This window comes from Pseudophryne corroboree, chromosome 2 (assembly GCF_028390025.1).
Source record: "Pseudophryne corroboree isolate aPseCor3 chromosome 2, aPseCor3.hap2, whole genome shotgun sequence".
NCBI lineage: Eukaryota > Metazoa > Chordata > Amphibia > Anura > Myobatrachidae > Pseudophryne > Pseudophryne corroboree.
In genome coordinates, this window is record NC_086445.1 from 164,109,718 (window position 1) to 164,133,821 (window position 24,104).

The 24,104-nt window shown below is 43.9% G+C and overlaps 1 protein-coding gene and 1 pseudogene across 1 annotated transcript in view; both read left to right on the forward strand.

Moving 5' to 3' along the window:
* The first annotated feature begins 895 nt into the window (after positions 1-895).
* C2H13orf42 (chromosome 2 C13orf42 homolog) overlaps positions 896-24,104 on the forward strand; it is a 59,909-nt gene continuing 36,700 nt past the window's right edge. The window contains exon 1 of the mRNA XM_063957046.1: positions 896-1,362. Within this exon, the coding sequence (XP_063813116.1) occupies positions 946-1,362 (417 nt within the window). The 5' untranslated portion in view covers positions 896-945. The remainder of the gene's footprint in view (positions 1,363-24,104) is intronic.
* LOC135052208 (5S ribosomal RNA) lies at positions 11,050-11,168 on the forward strand (annotated as a pseudogene).

Sequence of the window (24,104 nt, forward strand, 5' to 3'; positions counted from 1 at the left end):
GCAGTTTACAATTTCATTGCTGATACTACTCATTGTGTTTGGGGAATATATATTATTGTCAAGATTTTACATTCTAAAGGCAATATGGGTGAACAGAAAAACAGAGAACAGAGGTGAGGAATGCATTTTAGCTCATGGCAATAATACAATTGCTTTTATTTGATAATTTTTTTTGTGTGCATTCATTAATATGTTCTCTACTAAAACTAAATTGTAGCATTAACCTTCAGGAGTTATTTACATAGCTCTGCAATAAAATAGCAGGTGTTTAGTCAGTGACTAGAAGCTCCAGGCATCAAAACACTATTGAGGCTGAGAAAAACATTAATATATATATAAACTACTTCTTTCTTCTGAAATACACTGAAAAGAAATGACACACTTTACAAAACATTAGACTATTATGTTTTGTTGGTAGTTCTTACAGAATCCTACTCATATTCCAAACTGTTCATATGATAGAAATATTTGTGTCTAATAAATTAGCTAATGCAATGAATTTCTTACTCAGCCTCCTGTGTACAGTGTTCATTGCATCTGGTTACCTGACTCCATTTTCTTAACAATAATCGGATACCAGATACCCATGTGCTTTCCTGTCACCATGGAGAGGAACACTTGAGATCCGTTGTCGGAGACTGTATCAGTGATGGGTCTTTGTGTCTGAGCTGGCTAACTTTGCAGTGCACTTAAAGGATGTTGAACGAAGAAGCAATTTTTATTAGGGAAAAATCAGTATTATAATATTTATGGAGATTTGCACTTGGTGTGCTTGAGAACAAAAAGTCCATGGGTGAATCAACCACAAAGATCACAAGTGCCAGTCTTTTTCATACACCAATCTATGATGTCTGCTTTCGGATGCTCAAAAAGTTTGGGTTACCTGGAAGAGAGTAGATCAAACGCATATTGTAATTATACAGCAAAGTTTTGAAAAAAAAAAAAATGCTAAAAAAAATCCATTCAGCCTTTCATCCGAATTCCTGCAGTCGTGATCTTATAGAGGGTAACACATCTTATGATGGCACGCTCTCGCCAGTACGACTGGTCCGCAGCACCTCTATGTTTGTGGTTGGAGGTGGTAAACAGACCATTTCTGGGTCCTTAAAAAAATACAAAAGTACCACGAATATTGAGGGGTCAGGATGCTGCCATTACAAAGATGAGGACTCAGCGTGGATGTTTGGCAAGACTCAGGATTTTCTCCAATATCTACAGGATCTATTAGCGCTCAGAAAAAAATACCTGAGCAGTCTCAATAACTTGAGGTGTATGACCGGAGTCTCCGAATACTCTCCAGTATCAACAAAGTCTTCCAGATCTGGAAAACCGGCACCATCACAAGAGACGGGTGATTGCAAGGTAAGAAACAGCTGAGATGTCCAAAAAGTTAAACTGCTATTTCATTTATGGATTTGTTTAATCATTTATTTCAGTTTTTACATTAAAGAGGAATTATTTGTAGGATTTAAGTTGTATGAAATGAAATATAATTAAAGTATGTTATAAAACATCTCTTCTGAATATACTTCTAAAGAGTAGAAATTCTGCTAGGTTCCTCATTCCCTGGTCACATGTATGGCTGTATTTTTAAAAAAAATAGGGCAGTTACCTATATTAGGAGGAGGCGTATGGGCTGAGCTAGAATGCAGACCAGTGATATCACTTAGGCACTTCCTGACTAACACTCAGCTGGTACTGGACAATAGGGAACTCATCTAGTACTGGACAATAGGGAATTCATCTGGTACTGGATAATAAGATACTCATCTGGTACTGGATAATAAGATACTCATCTGGTACTGGACAATAGGGAATTCATCTGGTACTGGATAATAAGTTACTCATCTGGTACTGGACAATAGGGAATTCATCTGGTACTGGATAATAAGATACTCATCTGGTACTGGACAACAGGCAAATCATCTGGTACTGGACAATAGGGAACTCATCTGGTACTGGATAATAAGATACTCATCTGGTACTGGACAACAGGCAACTCATCTGGTACTGGACAATAGGGAACTCATCTGGTACTGGATAATAAGATACTCATCTGGTACTGGACAATAGGCAAATCATCTGGTACTGGACAATTGGGAACTCATCTGGTACTGGATAATAAGGAACTCAAACTAAAAAATATGACAAAAAAGTATCACAAGAGAGCGCTTAAGTAAAAAATTTATATATTTGTCTCAGACAATTTATGAATAATATAAATTTTAATAATAATTTAAATGCATATATAGATATAAAAACAATATATAACACTGCTGATAGTAAAGAACAATGTGGCACATTTTTTAAGGATCACCTAATGCACCATCAGTCAGTCCACAGACAGAATATAGTTCAAGTGGTAATCCACGTTCATATATTTCAAGAAAATTCCAATAAAGGCTGAGTTATGATGCTTTTATGGTTGCTGTTTAGCGGAGATGTGGCCATAGAGAGTGCGCTATGCTACCACATCCCCATCCGCCTATTGTTTGGTTAGCTCACCACTGGTTCCAATATGGTCTCAGCGAGACCAGCAGTCGGCATGCAGGGTCCGTGGTTTGTATGTGGGAGCGGCGGTGACAGCTCGATATATGGGAAGGGAGGGCGCAGCTCTCGGCTGGACGGCTGTGACAGGTACAGCTGGTACAAAGGCTCTGGCTGTGGAGATGGATGGGTGAACGGGCAGGAGCTAATAGCAGCGTGGCGGGTCCTTAACGCGTTTCTCCATTAACCCAAACAACGGTTTAATCAGAAATGTTTGAGTTAACAGAGGAACGCATTAAGGACCCGCCCCCTGGGGGAGTGTATAGTCGCCGTGCAAGTGTGAGATCGCATGTGTACGGTGAGCTGCTAAAAAAAACCTCAGTCAGCGGACAGCTGCAAATCCGTTCGCACCTCACTCACCAGTGACTGGCTTTTACCAGTGTGTGCAGTCTGTGTGCAGCCCAGGGCTTACTCCTACAGTGCGATTAAAATGGGCTGATCGGGGCGGGAGCTGACATCACACACCCTCCCTGAAAACACTTGGGAACGCCTGCGTTTTCCCTGACACTCCCTGAAAATGGTCAGTTATCACCCACAAACGGCTTCCTCCTGTCAATCAGCATGTGAATGGCTGTACGATTAGAATTTTTGCACCAGCCTGACACTGACCGACGATGCCTGTTGTTGTTGGCCAGTGCGCGTGCACATTGCGGTGCATACGCAGTTAATGCCTGATTGCCCGCTGTGCGAAAACACACAGCAGCGATCAGGTCTGAATCAGGCCCTAAGTTATAAGTCGACTTTATGGATGGTAATGGTAAACCTGCTTTCTGTACCTTTCTGAGGAGTACCCAATGAGGCAGGTGTTAGATGCGACTGTGTGAAATAAGGTGTATGTTTGGTGTATCGTGTGTGTGTGTGTGTGTGTGTGTGTGTGTGTGTGTGTGTGTGTGTCATACGTAGATAGTCTCACATAGTATCATGGTGGGGGATATAGTAAACCTTTGCGAGAGATAACGTGGAGACGTCCATAGCAACCACAATATTTTGTAATGTTATAGACTGTGCTAGATAAATGATAGCTAGAAGTTGATTGGTTGCTATTGACAACTACTCGCTTTATCTCGAAATTTTGATACATCTGCCATTTAGGGACTGACTGAGTTGCACGCTGCTACGATCGCCTTTTGCCATAGTCACATATGCGACTATAGGCTAATGCTAGTATCAGCCCCTCCCATGGTGCACAAGCATGTGTCTGATTGCGCAAGGACTGAGATACCTTGCATCTACTCTATGGAAGCTGCAGGTTTTCTGTCTGAGTATATCCTCAATGTGAGCAATTCAGCGTCTAAAGTCATTTGTTTTTTTGTCAATTCCATTCAAATTTGACAGCATGTAGACATAAAAATTGGTTAAAAATCGGCTACCACTTCCTGCTGATCTGTGATTGGACAAAACATACCACATGCAAGCAGAGGCGGATTTAGGGTTGCAGGCTGCCTCTCCCCAAAAAAGAATATATATATGTATATATATATATATATATATATATATATGGTTTTATTTGACGGGCGCTCTGATCGATTAGAAATATCTTAATAAGTTAGAAACCATTTAAAATGGTAGAGAATATGAACTGAGGAATGACTGTTATTACCTTAATGCACAGATACATCCAATGTATTCATATATATAGATTAGTTTACTAAAATACAATTAAAACAGTTATTTAAAAAATTAATGAATTAAAGATTTAATTTTCACAAAACAATTTTTCACCAGAAATAACAGTAACAACTTCCAGGCTTTTAATAGCCCATTCACTTTTACAGATATAACATATATAGTTTTCATCCAACGCGTTTCGTCTTAGGCGACTTCTTCAGGGGTGTCTTTGAGTGTGAAAAAAAGAGAACAAGCGGTGTTTTAGTGGCAGAAATGTTACATAATTTACTAAAAAAAACATTTAAAATGTGACTACTCAATTTCCACAATATCTGGTATGGAGGTACATATTTCACAATTCACAATTACCCTTAGGGGGAACGTATACATAGGTATTTCACTTAATCCAATGATACAAGTAACAACAGCTGATCTCTGTTTTTAAACCAGGTCTATATCAATATAATTAATGTGCAAAATTTATTACTGATATCTTTATTAATGACAGTCAGCTGAAAGACTCCAAAACTAGGTATTGGTATAGACATACTTACTAATTTTCATTATATTTTCCTGTTTTTTAATGATAGAAAAGGTTTCCATTCATTGCTGACTGGTGCAGGTTTTGCACCCAATGCAATAGCAAACAATTTTGCCTGTTCAGATAACAAAAAGATTTCTTAGTTATACCATCATTAAATATTGGAAGTCCTGTTATAATTTTTTTATTATTGTTGTTGATCCTTACTTACTGGGAGTGTTTCTTTTAAAAGATAGAGAATGTTTTTTTATTTCTATAGTAGTCTTATTTGAATTCTGCCAGCAGAATGCTTTATAATATGATTCGTACTGTGGGTTCCTATAATCCAAAATATAAGGGTTATAAAATTTGTAAACTTGCTAGTTTTATTTAAGCCAAAAAGTTAAACTGAGTCATAGATTGATACTTACTTAGAGACTTAAGGACTGGCTTTTATCTGAGTACCTATTTAAAGATCATTTATATTAATGCTATTGGCATTGAACTAGTAAATTGTATTATTATTATTTATTATTATCCTTTATTTATATGGTGCCACAAGGGTTCCGCAGCGCCCAATTACAGAGTACATATGCACATAATCAAAACATGAAAACAGTGACTTTCAGTTGAAGACAATATAGGACAAGTACAGGGTAACTAAGCATATCTACACCAGTAAACAACATAGAGATAAGTTCCAGGTGGCCAAAAAACTGTGGGATCTGGGCAGTTGAGGATTACTAAAGTAAGAAAAGTATAAGCACATGAGGGAAGAGGGCCCTACTCGTGAGAGCTTACATTCTAAGGGGAGGGGTAGACAGACAGGGGTGACACAGATGGGCAGGGTCGGACTGGCCCACAGGGGTACAGGGGAAACCACCGGTGGGCCCCACTGCCTGGGGGCCCACTCCTTCCTCTAGGGATCAGGTACCAGACTGTGCACTTGTATTATACATGGTAGATATGTTGCACTCTGTGGAGGTTGGCCACACCCCCTTTGTAGGCTAACCACACCCCTAAGTATGGGCCCCCACCACTGCATAACCCCGGTGGGCCCTTCTTGCCCCAGTCCGACACTGCAGATGGGGTACATAGAGAGCGTGGAGCGTGGAGTAGAGTATTATATGAAAGTATTCCATAGACTCACCAGCATTATTGCAGCAGCTCTGTTCAGTCTGGAGCTCAAAAATGACATGAATGAGGCTATCTCTAGTCCTCTATTTAAACCCCCTAATTGATTACATCATATCATGTGTCTTATTAAACTGATTATTCCTAAGTGCTAGTTTTAACCTTTTAACAGGTTCTCTGTTAGTGGTGCCACTTATTATCTGTATTAGAAACATTGTGAGCTTCATTGGTGGTCAGTGAATCATTTGCACTGTTTAAAAACGAGCTTAATAGCTCGTTTACGTTCAAGGAGTAGACATCCCGCTTCCTGGGTGCATTCCAGGCCTCCTTCTCGATGTGACGCATCATTGCGCACATCACGTGATCACGCTCGAGTGTGATGACGTTAGAGAAGCCGCATACCGTGATTGGATGACTGGCGTTATCTTGACAACGGCGTCCTGTGTTCTAAAACAGTGGTGCGTCGCGTCATTGCGCGCACCACGTGACGTGAGCCGTGATCTGTAACAGGAAGACCAGCGTTGTCACAGCAACGATGTCCTGTATTCCCTAATAACCGCGTTTAAGTCCCCTTAGCAACAACGGGGACCATATATAATGTTGTTTTAAACAACTGTGTACTCTAAATATACAATTTTTATTTATAGAACCCTAGTGAACTATAGAGATCGAGTTGCCATAATAATGGCAGCGCGATATAACTATCATTAATACCTTAATGTGCTTATTTACAAATATATTGATATTATTATTATTATTATTATTATTATTATTATTAGTTATTGTGGTGCTCTTTAAGTGATAATTGTGCTGTATTTGTACAATATTTTTATTAAACCCATATGATTTCACTTCCTGATTGTGTTTTTATTATTAATCTAATTAATTCTTTAGCCTATTAAAGACATGAATTTTCTTATATTTATTTTTATTATTGTTATATTGTCTATGATTATCTGCCGAAATAGATCTTAATGGATAGTCTTTCAACTGACACGCATTTTACACTAGGGCCTATATTTACTAATAATCCGAGTTTGACCGATTTGTGTTTTTTTTTCTAAGTCCCAACACGGGAATTCACTAAACTCAAATCTCGGCAGTGTTTGGGCTATTCGTAATGGTTTTTAAGGCTAAGTTCAGAAATACGAATGAATAGACCATCGGTCAAATGCGGCTGTTATTTCATACAACACGGGTATTCACTATTAATTCGTATTTGGGTGTTAGTCTCTGAATGCTCAAGTGCGGGTGTTTTTTTTTGCAATTCGTAAAAAAAAGCAGCAAAAAAATAGACCTGCTTTTTCCTGGCGAGTTTGGATAATCATGCACGGATCAGTGAGATCTGTGCATGGTTATCTATGGGAAAGGGTCGTTTAGTGTAAAAACTTTAAAAAAAAATTGCGTGGGGTCCCCCCTCCTAAGCACAACCAGCCTCGGGCTCTTTGAGCCGGTCCTGGTTGCAAAAATATGGGGGAAAATTGACAGGGGTTCCCCCATATTTTAACAACCAGCACCGGGCTCTGCACCTGGTCCTGGTGCCAAAAATACAGGGGACAAAAAGCGTAGGGGTCCCCCGTATTTTTAACACCAGCACCGGGCTCCACTAGTCAGAGAGATAATGCCACAGCCGGGGGACACTTTTATATAGGTCCCTGCGGCCCTGGCATTAAATCACTAACTAGTCACCCCTGGCCGGGGTACCCTGGAGGAGTGGGGACCCCTTAAATCAAGGGGTCCCCCCCCTTCAGCCACCCAAGGGCCAGGGGTGAAGCCCGAGGCTGTCCCCCCCAACCAAGGGCTGCGGATGGGGGGCTGATAGCCATGTGTAAAAATAAGAATATTGTTTTTTGTAGCAGTACTACAAGTCCCAGCAAGCCTCCCCCACAAGCTGGTACTTGGAGAACCACAAGTACCAGCATGCGGTGGAAAAACGGGCCCGCTGGTATCTGTAGTGCTACTACAAAATAAATACCCAAATAAAAACAGAACTCACACACCGTGAAAGTAAAACGTTATTACATACATGCACACCTACATTCACATATACTTACCTATGTTCACACGAGGGTCGGTCCACTTCTCCAAGTAGAATCCATGGGGTACCTGAAAATAAAATTATACTCACAAAAATCCAGTGTAGATCGGTCCTCTTCTGAGCTTGTAATCCACGTACTTGACAAAAAAACAAACCGAAAAACCCGAACAACGCACTGAAAGGGGTCCCATGTTTACACATGGGACCCCTTTTCCCGACTGCCGAGACCCCCCGTGACTCCTGTCACAGAGGGTCCCTTCAGCCAATCAGGGAGCGCCACGTCGTGGCACTCTCCTGATTGGCTGTGCGCTCCTGAGCTGTCAGTCAGGCTGCGCACAGCAGAGATGCCCTGACGAAGCAGCCTTCTGTGAAACGTGCGTAGGCATTTACAGAGGCTGTTACGAGATCAGAACCGCTGTAGATTAATGTGCATGATTGTACCAAGTATAGTGTTACACCAATTTTATGTGGACCACCTTAGTGTCACTGTGTGGTAGTGAGCGGGCTACGGCGGTACGAACGCCGGAGGGAGAACGAGCCGCACACTGCTCACAGCAGCAGGGCGGCCACACGTGGTCAGCTACTTACAATCACCAACAAGCGGCGGTTAGCACACAGACGGCTGCGGTTCACATGCAGCAGGATCTAATCAATAGCCACTTCTAAGCTTGTTACACAGTGTACAATATCATTTGTCTAGATACATTTGTGTCAAAGGGGAGTTGTATGTGATTCATAATAGCGACAGGAGGCAAGTAGGCACAGTAGGAGGTACAGAGGCAACGTATTTAAAACAATAAGAGTGTGCCCATTATTAAAACCTAGTAAAGGCCAATAGGCACAAGTGAAATTCAGGGATCTGTAAATCTTTCCTTACTGGTGCCATTAACCTACTAAAATGCAGGCTATAAGGAAACAATGAATTGTACCTATAAAGGACTCTCCTATTTTTGCGACACAATAGTAACAGACAAACACTGAAAATTAATACAGGCAATCAGTCAGCACCAGACTAATCAGCACTAAGAGTCAGAGACGGGGTGCTGGAGAGCATACGGATTAGTTAGAATACAAAGAACATGGTTGCGATTTCTGGTTAAATTCTGTTTAAATAAAGTAGCATTTAGAATGATAATACAGAATGTTGATAACACATTACCTGACCTCTGTAATATGTAACGAATTGAAGAACAGAAGCAACTAATAGGATACTTTATTACAGACTGTCACTAGGATACATTATGAAATGAGTATAATTTAAATGTGACAACCTTTTTCTTCTATTTGTATCAACACAATCTAAAAAGTAAGATAGTTGAATATATCTAGTTCTTCAACTTATGTGAATCAATTTAACTACAGAAAGTAACACTTAGAGGACAGAAAGGATAATACATAATACTACAGCGGTGGGCTATATAGCCTTTATATAGGGAATTCCCTAGATTCGTAACAGTCTCTGTTTTTAAATAATAAAAGATTTGTTTTAAACACTTTTTCTTTTCTATCATCACACTATCTTTTTTAATATTTCATATTGGCTGATCAATAATTTTTGCATGAGTATATACTAATAAAAGTTAAGTTTTAAATATAATTGTGAGGTTCTCAGTGCACCCAGAATAGAGCTTTTGCTTTTTCTGTGTGTTTGTAGCATGCTGGTACTTGTGGTTCTCCAAGTACCAGCTTGCGGGGGAGGCTTGCTGGGACTTGTAGTACTGCTACAAAAAACAATATTCTTATTTTTACACATGGCTATCAGCCCTCCATCCGCAGCCCTTGGATGGGGGGGACAGCCTCGGGCTTCACCCCTGGCCCTTGGGTGGCTGAAGGGGGGGGGACCCCTTGATTTAAGGGGTCCCCACTCCTCCAGGGTACCCCGACCAGGGGTGACTAGTTAGTGATTTAATGCCAGGGCCGCAGGGACCTATATAAAAGTGTCCCCCGGCTGTGGCATTATCTCTCTGACTAGTGGAGCCCGATGCTGGTGTTAAAAATACGGGGGACCCCTACGCTTTTTGTCCCCTGTATTTTTGGCACCAGGACCAGGCGCAGAGCCCGGTGCTGGTTAAAATATGGGGGAACCCCTGTCAATTTTTTCCCCATATTTTTGCAACCAGGACCGGCTCAAAGAGCCCGAGGCTGGTTGTGATTAAGAGGGGGGACCCCACGCAATTTTTTCTTGATTTTTAACACTTTAATTTTTTTTTTAAAGGTGCACAATGAAGCCCTGCACGGATCTCACAGATCCGGCCGAGATTCCTTGTGTTTTGTCAGACAGTGTTTTACTCATCACTCCCGTAAAATACTGCCTGACATTACGAATCACATCGACATCGGAAAAGACGAATGTTGCAAACTCGGCAGCTTAGTAAATGACCGTATCAGGATTCAAAATGTTGCAGTAAAATGCACCCGATACCATTCGAGTTCAAACACCCTTAAAAACGGCTAAAACATGAATATTAGTAAATATACCCCTAGGAGTCATAAATAAATAGTATTCACCATAAGATGTTCTTATAACGCTAACCACATTTTTAATTTTATATAGTGGCGAGCAATAAAACAGATTGATATATGATTTCACGGTTCACCATAAAACAATTTTTTTATATATTTTAAACCATCTACTTTTTTAGTTCTCACAGTTATTGACTGACATAATGGAAAAACTTGGGGTTTGATATTTTATTTATTTATTAACAGTTTCTTATATTGCACAGCATATTCTGTTGTGCTTTACAATTAGAAACTTGATATTAATCACAAGAATGAGACTATATCTATATTTTCATTAATCCCATAGGGAGTTAATGTATTCAAAGTAAAGATCCAAAATGATTCACGTTTTGACAGTTCTAATTCCCTACTTCCTCCTTTGTCGTTTTCCTTAACATGTTCTAAAATAGTGAATTTGAACCCATTTGTATTTGAGTTTTGGAACTCAGAAAAATTTCTTGACAAACTATGAATATTTATCTTATTTTTAATGTTTCTCAAATGTTCTTGAATACGCAATTTAATCATGCGTTTCGTTTTACCTATATAGGCTAGTCCACAATCACAAGATATTCTATTCTATATACAGTGTGTGTGTGTATATATATATATATATATATATATATAGAGTGACCTTTTTCACCTCCAACTTCTCATTTCACTTTACTTCTTTTAATTTTCGACCTCGGTCTCGTACAACTACTACAGCCATACCACACTGGAGATGCCCAACTCCGCCCGATCTTGGAAGCCAAGCAGTGTCGGGCCCAGGCAGTACATAGATGGGGGACCATCATGGAAGTCTGGGTGCTGTATTTTTGAAAGAGAAATATGAGGTTGCCTATATATCTCACTTGAACCTCTCTCTTCTGAACTGCGTACCTGTTATGGGAGCTCTGTTATATGTCCAGAGATGGATATTTCAATTAATAGTATATGGGCCAGGAACGCATGTGCATGTATGTATGCATATATACAGGGGGGTATGTGTATTTGTGTACATGCAGGACCACCTTAATACCCCCCGCTTCTGTTTACCACATATACACATTCGTCACCTTTGAAAGTATTATGCTAAAATGTATTTATTTGCTCTCTCCCTTTCATATAGTATTGTAGTAATTATATATATGATTATACACCTATATATATTTGTATTTTTTAAATAAACAGCATTTTTGCTGGCAATCTAAACCTTGTATCCTAATAGAGGGTATTGACCTAATATAATGAGCAGTGAGCCTTTCTAAATTCTTAACTACTCTCCGCTCTTTTTCAATGTTTATCATACTCACGGAGTATGAGCTCCTTTTAGATGTTGCCAATCGGAATTATCATACCAAAGATGGCTGCCGGGACACTACATATTGTATAAGAAATGTCTGTTGAAATCCGGGACTCCAAGAAAATGGCCACCGCATATACACTGTGGAAACGACACACACCATCTACCCAATTCTACTATGAAGGCGGGCGCATGCGCAACGGCTGATGGACGGCTGATGTCCGCTATGCAGAGCCAGGGCATGCGCACAAGAGACTTCCGACGCTGGAAGCGGGACGGACGTGACGTCACCCGCGATCCGGACAGGAAGTCCGGATGTAATGAACTTTCGATCTCCACATACAGAGTTTAAACACTCAAACCAGGCTCTTATTATAGCGGTCAGTCCCAGTACCAGACTAAGGGCGGGATGTATTAACATACATCGCCGCACCTCGCCGGTTACCGTAGCGATGTTGATCGCGTATGTACTAACATATGCGATCAACATCGCGATGCGGTGACGGAGGCCCCCCGCGATACCTGTTAGGTGGTCTGCGGGGGGTCTCCGTCACCTCCATGGGGTTCCCACACTGCCTTGATGCCGGGTAGCAGCAGCAGGCTGCCCCCGGCGCCTCCTCCTCCCCCCTGCAGCCGGAAGGACGTCTGGCTGCGTTGCTAGGGGGGGGGAGGAGATTACCTTCCGGGTCCGGGGCATCATTGAGGAAGGTAAGCTGGGGGTTCGGCGTCTGCGGCGGTGTCGGCGGGTTGCGGCGGTCGGCGAAAAGAAGCCCATAGGCTTCTGTAGGGTATCGCCATCCAGAGATGGCGATACTCTGGACGCCGAAAACGCAGCGGTAGGGTGTTAGTAAATATGAAAATGCGGTAAAACCCCCGTTTTCGGGGGTTTTACCGCATTTTTGCTTTAGTACATCCCGCCCTAAACCTGAGGAGGAACCTTTTATAATGTGTTTTAGACTATAATAGATTACTTGTAATTCTGAATCTGTAATTGACAGGAAGTGATGTAATAATCACTTCCTCATTAATGTGTGTATTTATATCTGAGCTGTCCCACTTACATACCACCCCTTGATGAAGTACAGATAGGACGAAACGCGTCGGGTACTACCAGACCTAACCTATCCTCCAAAGTTAAGCTATCTTATTCTTTTTTACTTGTTCTGTTACTGACATTGGCAGTACTGTGCATTTTATGGTCCTTTTTATCACTTATGAATTTTTAGAGGTATAAGTTGTAGTTTTATCCAGCTCCAGAGACTTTTTTAGTAATTATTTATCTGTGATTTTGATATTTCATTTTTTATTGGTGTGTTTTGTTTATGAATAAATTGCAAATCTATCTTTACATAAGTTAGTCTCCCTATATCCTATGTGACACCATTGGTCGCTTTTAAACACCTTATCCATTGCCCTATATATAAAAGAGATTTGATGCTCAAATTTTATCATAGCTGTTAATCCATTTTTTATTTTGTTTAATGTGTTAATAAATTTATTAGATCTACTCATTTTGACTATTCTTTTATCATATTATATATATATATATATATATATATATATATTTTTAGATCTACTTACTTTTATTGAATCTCTCTAAGACACCATTGGTCGCTATATCCCCCACCCCCCTGTGTGTTATTAATCTCTTGCTACGGGGAACCACCATCCCTGTTTTTGGGGGACAGCTGACGCCCTGTATTAGCCTTTAGGGAGTGTCATTTATTTTGGATATATTTATACCTTTTGTTCTTAAATTGCTGTTGTTGTACACAAGTGGCGCAATAATCTCTTTTCTATTCATATATATATATATATATATATATATATATAATATTTGACTACTCTCCCGAAAATCAGGAGACCCTCCCGGCCCCACGGAAGAGCAGACAAGTCTCATGATTTTTTTGTCGTCCCCCCTGCCCGATCGCCCACATTGAGAATAAACTGGGTGGTCCGGACAGTCAACGTGATTCATAGTCTCGCCCCCTGCTATATAATGCCGGTTATACCGGCATTACAGAGCGGGCGTGGCTTAAATGCTGTGATGATGTAAGGATATATTTTAATTGCCTGCGCTAATGAAATATAAGCTGCTTTCTTAAGAATAATTTTTGTAATGTTTAAAAGAAAGCGCTAAAAATGTTAACAAATATGTGCATATAATGAATGAATTAAAATGTAAAAAGCGGTACCTGTAAAAAAAGAAGGGGAATTATTGTTGGTGATATAATGTTTACACTCTTTTGAGTGAATATGGTAAAGGAGGTGGCCAGCAACACTTTATTTATCCTGGATATCCGTGGTTTCCTACCTTTCCCTATACTTGACTCCGGGGCCGCTGAGAACACTGGGCACTGAGACTGCTGGGTGCCGCTTGGAAAGCCGCTGCGAGCACTGCGGCTCCGATGCTTTTTCCTCCGCGGCTGTTAGTTGTTGGCGGGGCCAGCGGCGCTTACGTGTCCCGCTGTGTCCTGGGCTGGCAGCGCCTACGTGTCCCGCTGTGTCCTGCGGGCTGTACGCCGGCGTGATGTTACTCCCGGCTTCAGTTGCAGCAGATGTTTATTCTGCTTGTGTTGCGGCTGATGTTATGGCCATGCAGAGGATTTCCTCCTTACAGTGTAGATGATCTCCAACGCGTTTCATGCACTTCAATGCACTTTTTCGAGGAGTGAAGTGCATGAAACTTCACTCGAAAAAATAAGAATTTACTTACCGATAATTCTATTTCTCGGAGTCCGTAGTGGATGCTGGGGTTCCTGAAAGGACCATGGGGAATAGCGGCTCCGCAGGAGACAGGGCACAAAAAGTAAAGCTTTTAACCATGTGGTGTGTACTGGCTCCTCCCCCTATGACCCTCCTCCAAGCCTCAGTTAGGTACTGTGCCCGGACGAGCGTACACAATAAGGAAGGATCTTGAATCCCGGGTAAGACTCATACCAGCCACACCAATCACACCGTACAACTTGTGATCTAAAACCCAGTTAACAGTATGATAACAGAGGAGCCTCTGAAAGATGGCTTCCTACAACAATAACCCGATGAAGGCAACAATAACTATGTACAATTATTGCAGATAATCCGCACTTGGGATGGGCGCCCAGCATCCACTACGGACTCCGAGAAATAGAATTATCGGTAAGTAAATTCTTATTTTCTCTATCGTCCTAGTGGATGCTGGGGTTCCTGAAAGGACCATGGGGATTATACCAAAGCTCCCAAACGGGCGGGAGAGTGCGGATGACTCTGCAACACCGAATGAGAGAACTCCAGGTCCTCTTTTGCCAGGGTATCAAATTTGTAGAATTTTACAAACGTGTTCTCCCCCGACCACGTAGCTGCTCGGCAGAGTTGTAATGCCGAGACCCCTCGGGCAGCCGCCCAAGATGAGCCCACCTTCCTTGTGGAATGGGCCTTAACAGATTTGGGCTGTGGCAGGCCTGCCACAGAATGTGCAAGTTGAATTGTGCTACAAATCCAACGAGCAATCGACTGCTTAGAAGCAGGAGCACCCAGCTTGTTGGGTGCATACAGTATAAACAGCGAGTCAGATTTTCTGACTCCAGCCGTCCTTGAAATGTATATTTTTAAAGCTCTAACAACGTCCAACAACTTGGAGTCCTCCAAGTCGCTTGTAGCCGCAGGCACTACAATAGGCTGGTTCAGGTGAAACGCTGATACCACCTTAGGGAGAAAATGCGGACGCGTCCGCAGTTCTGCCCTATCCGAATGGAAAATTAGATATGGGCTTTTGTAAGATAAAGTCGCCAGTTCTGACACTCTCCTGGCTGAAGCCAGGGCTAGTAGCATGGACACTTTCCATGTGAGATATTTCAAATCAACCTTTTTTAGTGGTTCAAACCAATGGGATTTGAGGAAATCTAAAACTACGTTTAGATCCCACGGTGCCACCGGAGGCACTACAGGGGGCTGTATACGCAGTACACCCTTAACAAAAGTCTGGACCTCAGGAACTGAGGCCAATTCTTTTTGGAAGAATATTGACAGGGCCGAAATTTGAACCTTAATAGATCCCAACTTGAGACCCATAGACAATCCTGATTGCAGGAAATGCAGGAATCGACCCAGTTGAAATTCCTCCGTCGGAGCACTCCGATCCTCGCACCACGCAACATATTTTCGCCAAATGCGGTGATAATGTTTCGCGGTTACTTCCTTCCTTGCTTTAATCAAAGTAGGAATGACTTCTTCCGGAATGCCTTTTCCCTTTAGGATCCGGCGTTCAACCGCCATGCCGTCAAACGCAGCCGCGGTAAGTCTTGAAACAGACAGGGACCTTGCTGAAGCAGGTCCCTTCTCAGAGGTAGAGGCCACGGATCGTCCGTGATCATCTCTTGAAGTTCCGGGTACCAAGTCCTTCTTGGCCAATCCGGAGCCACTAGTATCGTTCTTACTCCTCTTTTCCTTATAATTCTCAATACCTTTGGTATGAGAGGCAGAGGAGGAAACACATACACCGACTGGTACACCCAAGGCGTTACCAGCGCGTCCACAGCTATTGCCTGCGGGTCTCTTGACCTGGCGCAATACCTGTCCAGTTTTTTGTTGAGGCGAGACGCCATCATGTCCACCATTGGTCTTTCCCAACGGGTTACAAGCATGTGGAAAACTTCTGGATGAAGTCCCCACTCTCCCGGGTGAAGGTCGTGTCTGCTGAGGAAGTCTGCTTCCCAGTTGTCCACTCCCGGGATGAACACTGCTGACAGTGCCATCACATGATTCTCCGCCCAGCGAAGAATCCTCGCAGCTTCTGCCATTGCACTCCTGCTTCTTGTACCGCCCTGTCTGTTTACATGGGCGACTGCCGTGATGTTGTCCGACTGGATCAACACCGGTTTTCCTAGAAGCAGAGGTTCTGCCTGACTTAGAGCATTGTAGATTGCTCTTAGTTCCAGAATGTTTATGTGAAGAGACATCTCCAGGCTCGACCACACGCCCTGGAAGTTCCTTCCTTGTGTGACTGCTCCCCAGCCTCTCAGGCTGGCGTCCGTGGTCACCAGGATCCAATCCTGTATGCCGAATCTGCGGCCCTCCAATAGATGAGCGCTCTGCAACCACCACAGAAGAGATACCCTTGTCCTTGGAGACAGGGTTATCCGCCGGTGCATCTGAAGATGCGACCCTGACCATTTGTCGAGCAGATCCCTCTGGAAAATTCTTGCGTGGAATCTGCCGAATGGAATTGCTTCGTAAGAAGCCACCATTTTTCCCAGGACTCTTGTGCATTGATGTACAGACACCTTTCCTGGCTTTAGGAGGTTCCTGACAAGTTCGGATAACTCCTTGGCTTTTTCCTCCGGGAGAAATACCTTTTTCTGAACCGTGTCCAGAATCATCCCTAGGAACAGCAGACGTGTTGTCGGAATTAACTGGGATTTTGGAATATTCAAAATCCACCCGTGCTGTTTTAGCACTTCTTGAGACAGTGCTACTCCCATCTCTAGCTGTTCTCTTGACCTTGCCCTTACCAGGAGATCGTCCAAGTATGGGATAATTAACACGCCTTTTCTTCGAAGAAGAATCATCATCTCGGCCATTACTTTGGTAAAGACCCGAGGTGCCGTGGACAATCCAAACGGCAGCGTCTGAAACTGATAGTGACAGTTTTGTACGACGAACCTGAGGTACCCCTGGTGTGAGGGGTAAATTGGGACGTGGAGATACGCATCCTTGATGTCCAAGGATACCATAAAGTCCCCTTCTTCCAGGTTCGCTATCACCGCTCTGAGTGACTCCATCTTGAACTTGAACTTTTTTATGTACAGGTTCAGGGATTTCAGATTTAGAATAGGTCTTACCGAGCCGTCCGGCTTCGGTACCACAAATAGAGTGGAATAATACCCCTTTCCCTGTTGTAAAAGGGGTACTTTGACTATCACCTGCTGAGAGTACAGCTTGTGAATGGCTTCCAAGACCGTCACCCTGTCGGAGGGGGACGTTGGTAAAGCAGACTTCAGGAAACGGCGAGGTGGAGACGTCTCTAGTTCTAACCTGTACCCCTGAGATATTATCTGCAGGATCCAGGGATCTACCTGCGAGTGAGCCCACTGCGCGCTGAAATTCTTGAGACGACCCCCCACCGCCCCCGAGTCCGCTTGAGAAGCCCCAGCGTCATGCTGAGGCTTTTGTAGAAGCGGGGGAGGGCTTCTGTTCCTGGGAAGGAGCTGCCTGTTGCTGTCTCTTCCCCTTTCCTCTGCCTCGTGGCAGATATGAATATCCCTTTGCTCTCTTGTTTTTAAAGGAACGAAAGGGCTGCGGTTGAAAAGTCGGTGTCTTTTTCTGTTGGGGAGTGACTTGAGGTAAAAAGGTGGATTTCCCGGCTGTAGCCGTGGCCACCAAATCCGATAGACCGACTCCAAATAACTCCTCCCCTTTATACGGCAAAACTTCCATATGCCGTTTTGAGTCCGCATCGCCTGACCACTGTCGCGTCCATAAACTTCTTCTGGCCGAAATGGACATAGCACTTACCCGTGATGCCAGCGTGCAGATATCCCTCTGTGCATCACGCATATAAAGAAATGCATCCTTTATTTGCTCCAAAGACAGTAAAACATTGTCCCTATCCAGGGTATCAATATTTTCAATCAGGGACTCTGACCAAGCTACTCCAGCACTGCACATCCAGGCTGTCGCTATAGCTGGTCGTAGTATAACACCTGTATGTGTGTATATACTTTTTTGGATATTTTCCATCCTCCTATCTGCTGGATCTTTAAGTGCGGCCGTCTCAGGAGAGGGTAACGCCACTTGTTTTGATAAGCGTGTGAGCGCCTTGTCCACCCTAGGAGGTGTTTCCCAGCGCGCCCTAACCTCTGGCGGGAAAGGGTATAAAGCCAATAACTTCTTTGAAATTAGCATTTTTTTATCGGGGGCAACCCACGCTTCATCACACACCTCATTTAATTCTTCTGATTAAGGAAAAACTATAGGTAGTTTTTTCACACCCCACATAATACCCTGTTTAGTGGTACCTGTAGTATCAGCTATATGTAACGCCTCCTTCATTGCCAAAATCATATAACGTGTGGCCCTACTGGAAAATACGGTTGATTCGTCACCGTCACCACTGGAATCAGTGCCTGTGTCTGGGTCTGTGTCGACCGACTGAGGCAAAGGGCGTTTTACAGCCCCTGACGGTGTTTGAGGCGCCTGGACAGGCACTAATTGATTGTCCGGCCGTCTCATGTCGTCAAACGACTGCTTTAGCGTGTTGACACTATCCCGTAATTCCATAAATAAAGGCATCCATTCTGGTGTCGACCCCCTAGGAGGTGACATCCCCATATTTGGCAATTGCTCCGCCTCCACACCAATATCGTCCTCATACATGTCGACACACGCGTACCGACACACAGCAGACACACAGGGAATGCTCTAAACGAAGACAGGACCCCACTAGCCCTTTGGGGAGACAGAGGGAGAGTCTGCCAGCACACACCAAAAGCGCTATATATGACAGGGATAGCCTTATAATAAGTGCTCCCTATATAGCTGCTTTAAATATATATAATGCCACAATTTTGCCCCCCCTCTCTTGTTTTACCCTGTTTCTGTAGTGCAGTGCAGGGGAGAGACTGGGAGCCTTCCTGACCAGCGGAGCTGTGAGAGGAAAATGGCGCCGTGTGCTGAGGAGATAGGCCCCGCCCCTTTTTCGGCGGGCTCGTCTCCCGCTCTTCAATGGATTCAGGCAGGGGTTAAATATCTCCATATAGCCCCCGGAGGCTATATGTGAGGTATTTTATGCCTAAAAAAGGTTTCTCATTGCTGCCCAGGGCGCCCCCCCCCCAGCGCCCTGCACCCTCAGTGACTGCCGTGTGAAGTGTGCTGGGAGCAATGGCGCACAGCTGCAGTGCTGTGCGCTACCTTAAGAAGACTGAGGAGTCTTCTGCCGCCGATTCTGGACCATCTTCTGTCTTCAGCATCTGCAAGGGGGCCGGCGGCGCGGCTCCGGTGACCTATCCAGGCTGTACCTGTGATCGTCCCTCTGGAGCTTGATGTCCAGTAGCCAAGAAGCCAATCCATCCTGCACGCAGGTGAGTTGACTCCTTCTCCCCTAAGTCCCTCGCTGCAGTGATCCTGTTGCCAGCAGGAATCACTGTAAAATAAAAAACCTAGCTAAACTTTTTCTAAGCAGCTCTTTAGGAGAGCCACCTAGATTGCACCCTTCTCGGCCGGGCACAAAAACCTAACTGAGGCTTGGAGGAGGGTCATAGGGGGAGGAGCCAGTACACACCACATGGTTAAAAGCTTTACTTTTTGTGCCCTGTCTCCTGCGGAGCCGCTATTCCCCATGGTCCTTTCAGGAACCCCAGCATCCACTAGGACGATAGAGAAAGTGCATTGAAGTGCATGAAACGCGTCCCCCCTACTGCAGGCACACACACACACTGCACACACACTTCACACATACACTGCACAAACGAACACAAACAACGTACATACACACACGCGTTACACACACAAACACTGCACATACACGCACACACACAGCATACATACACATAAATTGCACATATACACAAACACACGGGGATCTGTTGCATCTAAACCTCTCTCTATGACAGCAGCCCTCTGGGTCCAGTGTAGCTCAACCCCTCTGCCCACACTTACTCTCCCTCTTCTCTCCTATTAAAAAAAGGGCCTGGTGGGCAGGAGGGAGGCCAGCCTGCTTTACCGCCCTCACTAAGTGATGCCGCTAGGCACGTGCCTTATGGGAAATCCGCCACAGCATGCAAGAAGCTGTTGTGGTTCCTCTAATTCTTGTTTGTGTACACCTATGATGGTGGGTGCCTGCGATGGTGTGCATACATCTCTGATGGTAGGATGCCTGGAATGGTTTATGTATATCTCCAATGGTGGGATGCCTGCGATGGTTTGTGTACATCTATGATGGTGGGATGCCTGTGATAGTATGTGTACATCTCCATACCTCCCAACTTGTGTTGTCTGTAGTGCGGAACATGCTGCGCCGAAGGCGCACCCGTGTTCATAAAGGGGTGGAGCCTCTCTAAAAATGGGTGGAGCCTTGGATGAAGGGGCGGGCAGCACACTACGACCCCCATTTTTTATATTTTGGGGGTGTGCCCAGCGCGCCCCAAGCAGCAGGGCAGCCCTTTTTTCTCCTCCCCGCACTGTGCAGATGCCGTGCGGCATCTAGTCAGTGATCACCACCTGCTTTGCAGAGCAGCGGTGACTACTGGTTCTCCCAACTGTCCCTACCACTCGCGAGACACTGCGACCCCCAGGAGGGACAGCGGGACAGTGTCCGAATAGCGGTCAGTTGGGAGGTATGCATCTCCTATAGTGGGGTGCCTTTGATGGTTTGCGTACATCTCCAATGGTGGGGCACCTGCGCAGTGCCCCCTGAGCTGTTTCATTAATTGACAGACGCTATTGTGTTTGCAGCTGAGATTGTGCATACTGAGGATGTGCAAAAGTATGCAAAAAAAACATCAACTATGAAAAATACAGAAACCCCCCAGATCCATAACAAAGGCAGAGCAAGAGTGTACACATTTGCAGTGCACATGTAGATAGATACTTCAATAATCGTCAGCTTTAGTAAATCAATGGCCAAGCAGCATGGCAGCTTGAACAGAGATTCCCAAACATGATCACGACAGGTCTGTGTTCAGTGACCACAAATGGTGCCTGTCACTCACTCTGTGCGGAAGTAAACTCTTTGAGCAGCATCGCTATTAGACTTTGGCATATGTGCATTGAGAAGCATAAGCATGCGCAATTTACCGATAATCGCTCAGTTGCAAAGACATCATCATGGCATCCATCAGCTATGCTCTCACAGGCATCAAAATGAAGGTTTATACAATAGAATGTGCGAGCTTGGTGCAGTGGAGGTGGGCCCCAGAAGTGGTCTGGGCCTCATAGCAACGGCATCCCTGTACCCATTGTGGCTATGCCTCTGATTGGCCAGTATGAGTAGCAGCCAGCAAAGTGATGCATATAGGCCTGGCAGCTTCTAAAGCATAGTACAGTAGTTTGCCAACTTTCTTTGAATCACTGCGCCCTAGAGTATCAGCATTTTATTTGATGGCACCCATAGGATAAAAGATTTTTATTTATAAATTTAGAAACAAATATTGTGGCAGTATTGCACTGATGAAACATGCATTCTGTGTGCAGCAAGAGGGATCTGGCCACAATGGGAAGAGAAGCCAGGTGTGAGCACACCTAATTGCTGCAGGGGAGAGTCAGTCTGGAAGACTCTATAGTCAGGACAGGCTATGGTCTGTGTATCCTGCCTAACTGGGGTTGGGAAAGCCAGTCAGAGTTCAGTATGCTAGGAAACTTCTGAGGGCCAGGAGGCCTGAGCCTATACCTGTAGGAGAGAGGGAAGGCCCTCAAACTCTGGGGCTGAGCTCCATATGACTGAGAAGAAGTCAGGCCAGTGAGCCTGATGAATGTGAGTAGGCCACACAATGCCTTACTGTACCTGTGAGAGACAGGACTGAGACTGTGAGTTGCTGTGGCAGCAAGCTAAACCATGATGGAGTCTGTGCTACTTAGACCTGCAAAGAAACAGAGACTTTGTGACGCAGACTAGCTGCCCAAAGATAATCAGCGGTGAAGATGTGAGTTATTGCCCTGAATGGAGGTTCGGTGTTTTATTTAATTTATGATGACAGTAAAGCAGTATTTCATTTATTTACCTGACAAGCTGTGTTTGGATCCTGATTAAGCACCTAGACACTGCACCAATACACCTCTCTACTGAGGTAGTTACCCCAAGTCATCACAATATTAAATTAAGTAAATTGTGCCTACCTATCATCCTTAGGGTCAGTTATGTGGCGGTGTACAGTTGTGCTTCTGATTGTCCACATCATTTATAATTGGCCGCCACCAGCACTAGTTTTGGCCATATCAATTTCGCCATAAATAATTTGATTTGGTCCTCGAACACCAACCTGTGGCACCCCTGCAAAAGCCTTGCACAGAAGTGCAATGAATGCCTGAAGCTGAATGGCTACATTTGAAGGTCCCAGAGTCTTTGCTATCTCCTGCATATACACCATCATCACCGGAAAGATGGCAATACTAGGTATGGGGGCGTGCTGCCACAGAATCAGCGGACGTTGCTATAGAAACTGCCCATCTCTTAGCCAATAAGCGCATCCCTATTCACTTCAATGATAGTGACCCCGGAGTGTCATTTTGGGACAGTCTGTGGGAATAGGTGGCCGGGTTGTTTTTTTCTGAAGACGAGTGGACTACATCAGGGAAAGAAGAGGACAGAGCACTTCCAAAGACATTGTAAGTATGAAGTGTGGTTTCTAAAATGTTTTTTTTTTTTTGTAACCCTAAGAAATCTGCACAGGTAATTATGATTTGTGCAGTGCTTTCCCCAAACTCGCCTCCCTCACAGCCGACTCCATTGTTTGGGAAGGTTAGACCTTTAGTAAATCTCTGTTTTTTTTAATAATTCTCCATGTAAAAGTACTGATGTTGGTCCAATGGTTGATATAGGTCGAAAATTGGGTTTTTGATTTATTTTTTTCCATTGGTTTTGACTTTAGTAAATCTACAAATAGCAAAACTGATGAAAAATCGAGCTTTAGTAAATATACCCCAAAAAGTTTAATTGGATGCAGTGAGTTTCCTTATACTTGCACTATGAGCCTCATTCAGAGTTGTTTGCATAAAACTCAGATGGTAAGAGATGCCGCACCGCTCGTGTGCAGGTCTTGTTCTGTGAGAACCTGCGCAGTACCCCCAAGGAAAACATTTGATAACCGGTACCAGACTATTCCAGACTGGGCTAGTCACGCTATAAGAGAGACCACTGTCATGATGTAAAACTTGCCCCAGCCAGGTCAGCATGAGGCTGATATCCCTATGGAGATCAGACCCACAAAACAACAATTGGACTGTCCATCAGTGACAACTAGCCTGTGTTGAATAGCACTAGCAATAAAAATAAAATACTATAACAGAGCAACAGTAATGGTTTAGATGGGAGCAATAACAAAAGTGAATGAACTTAATTGACCTTGAGGGGTCCATACAGGATTAGGCAATCAGAGCAGCGGTGTTCCCACGCCAACAGACAATCAGACGCGAGTCCCAACCATACTGACCCCTTCATTCATTCTGGTCACAGCTTTGCTAGAGAAAAGTAACACTGTTCTGTTATTTTTAATCCCTATGGACTGCTTCAGAAAAGAAGCCAGAAGATGCTCTGTGGATATAGGAAACTGAATAAAAAGATAAACAGAGGTTTAAGGGGAGATTTTATTTCAATATAAAGACTTTCTATGGTGTTTGTGTTTCTTTTTCCTTCTTAGGTACTAGTAAGGAACTACACGTTGCAGCTGGCCTCAACTGCCAGGGAATGCTGGTGCTTGTAGTTCCCAAGCCCTAGCATTCTCTGGCACTACTGGACTGGCACATAAGTGACCAACCAATCAGCTTCCTAACTGCCATCA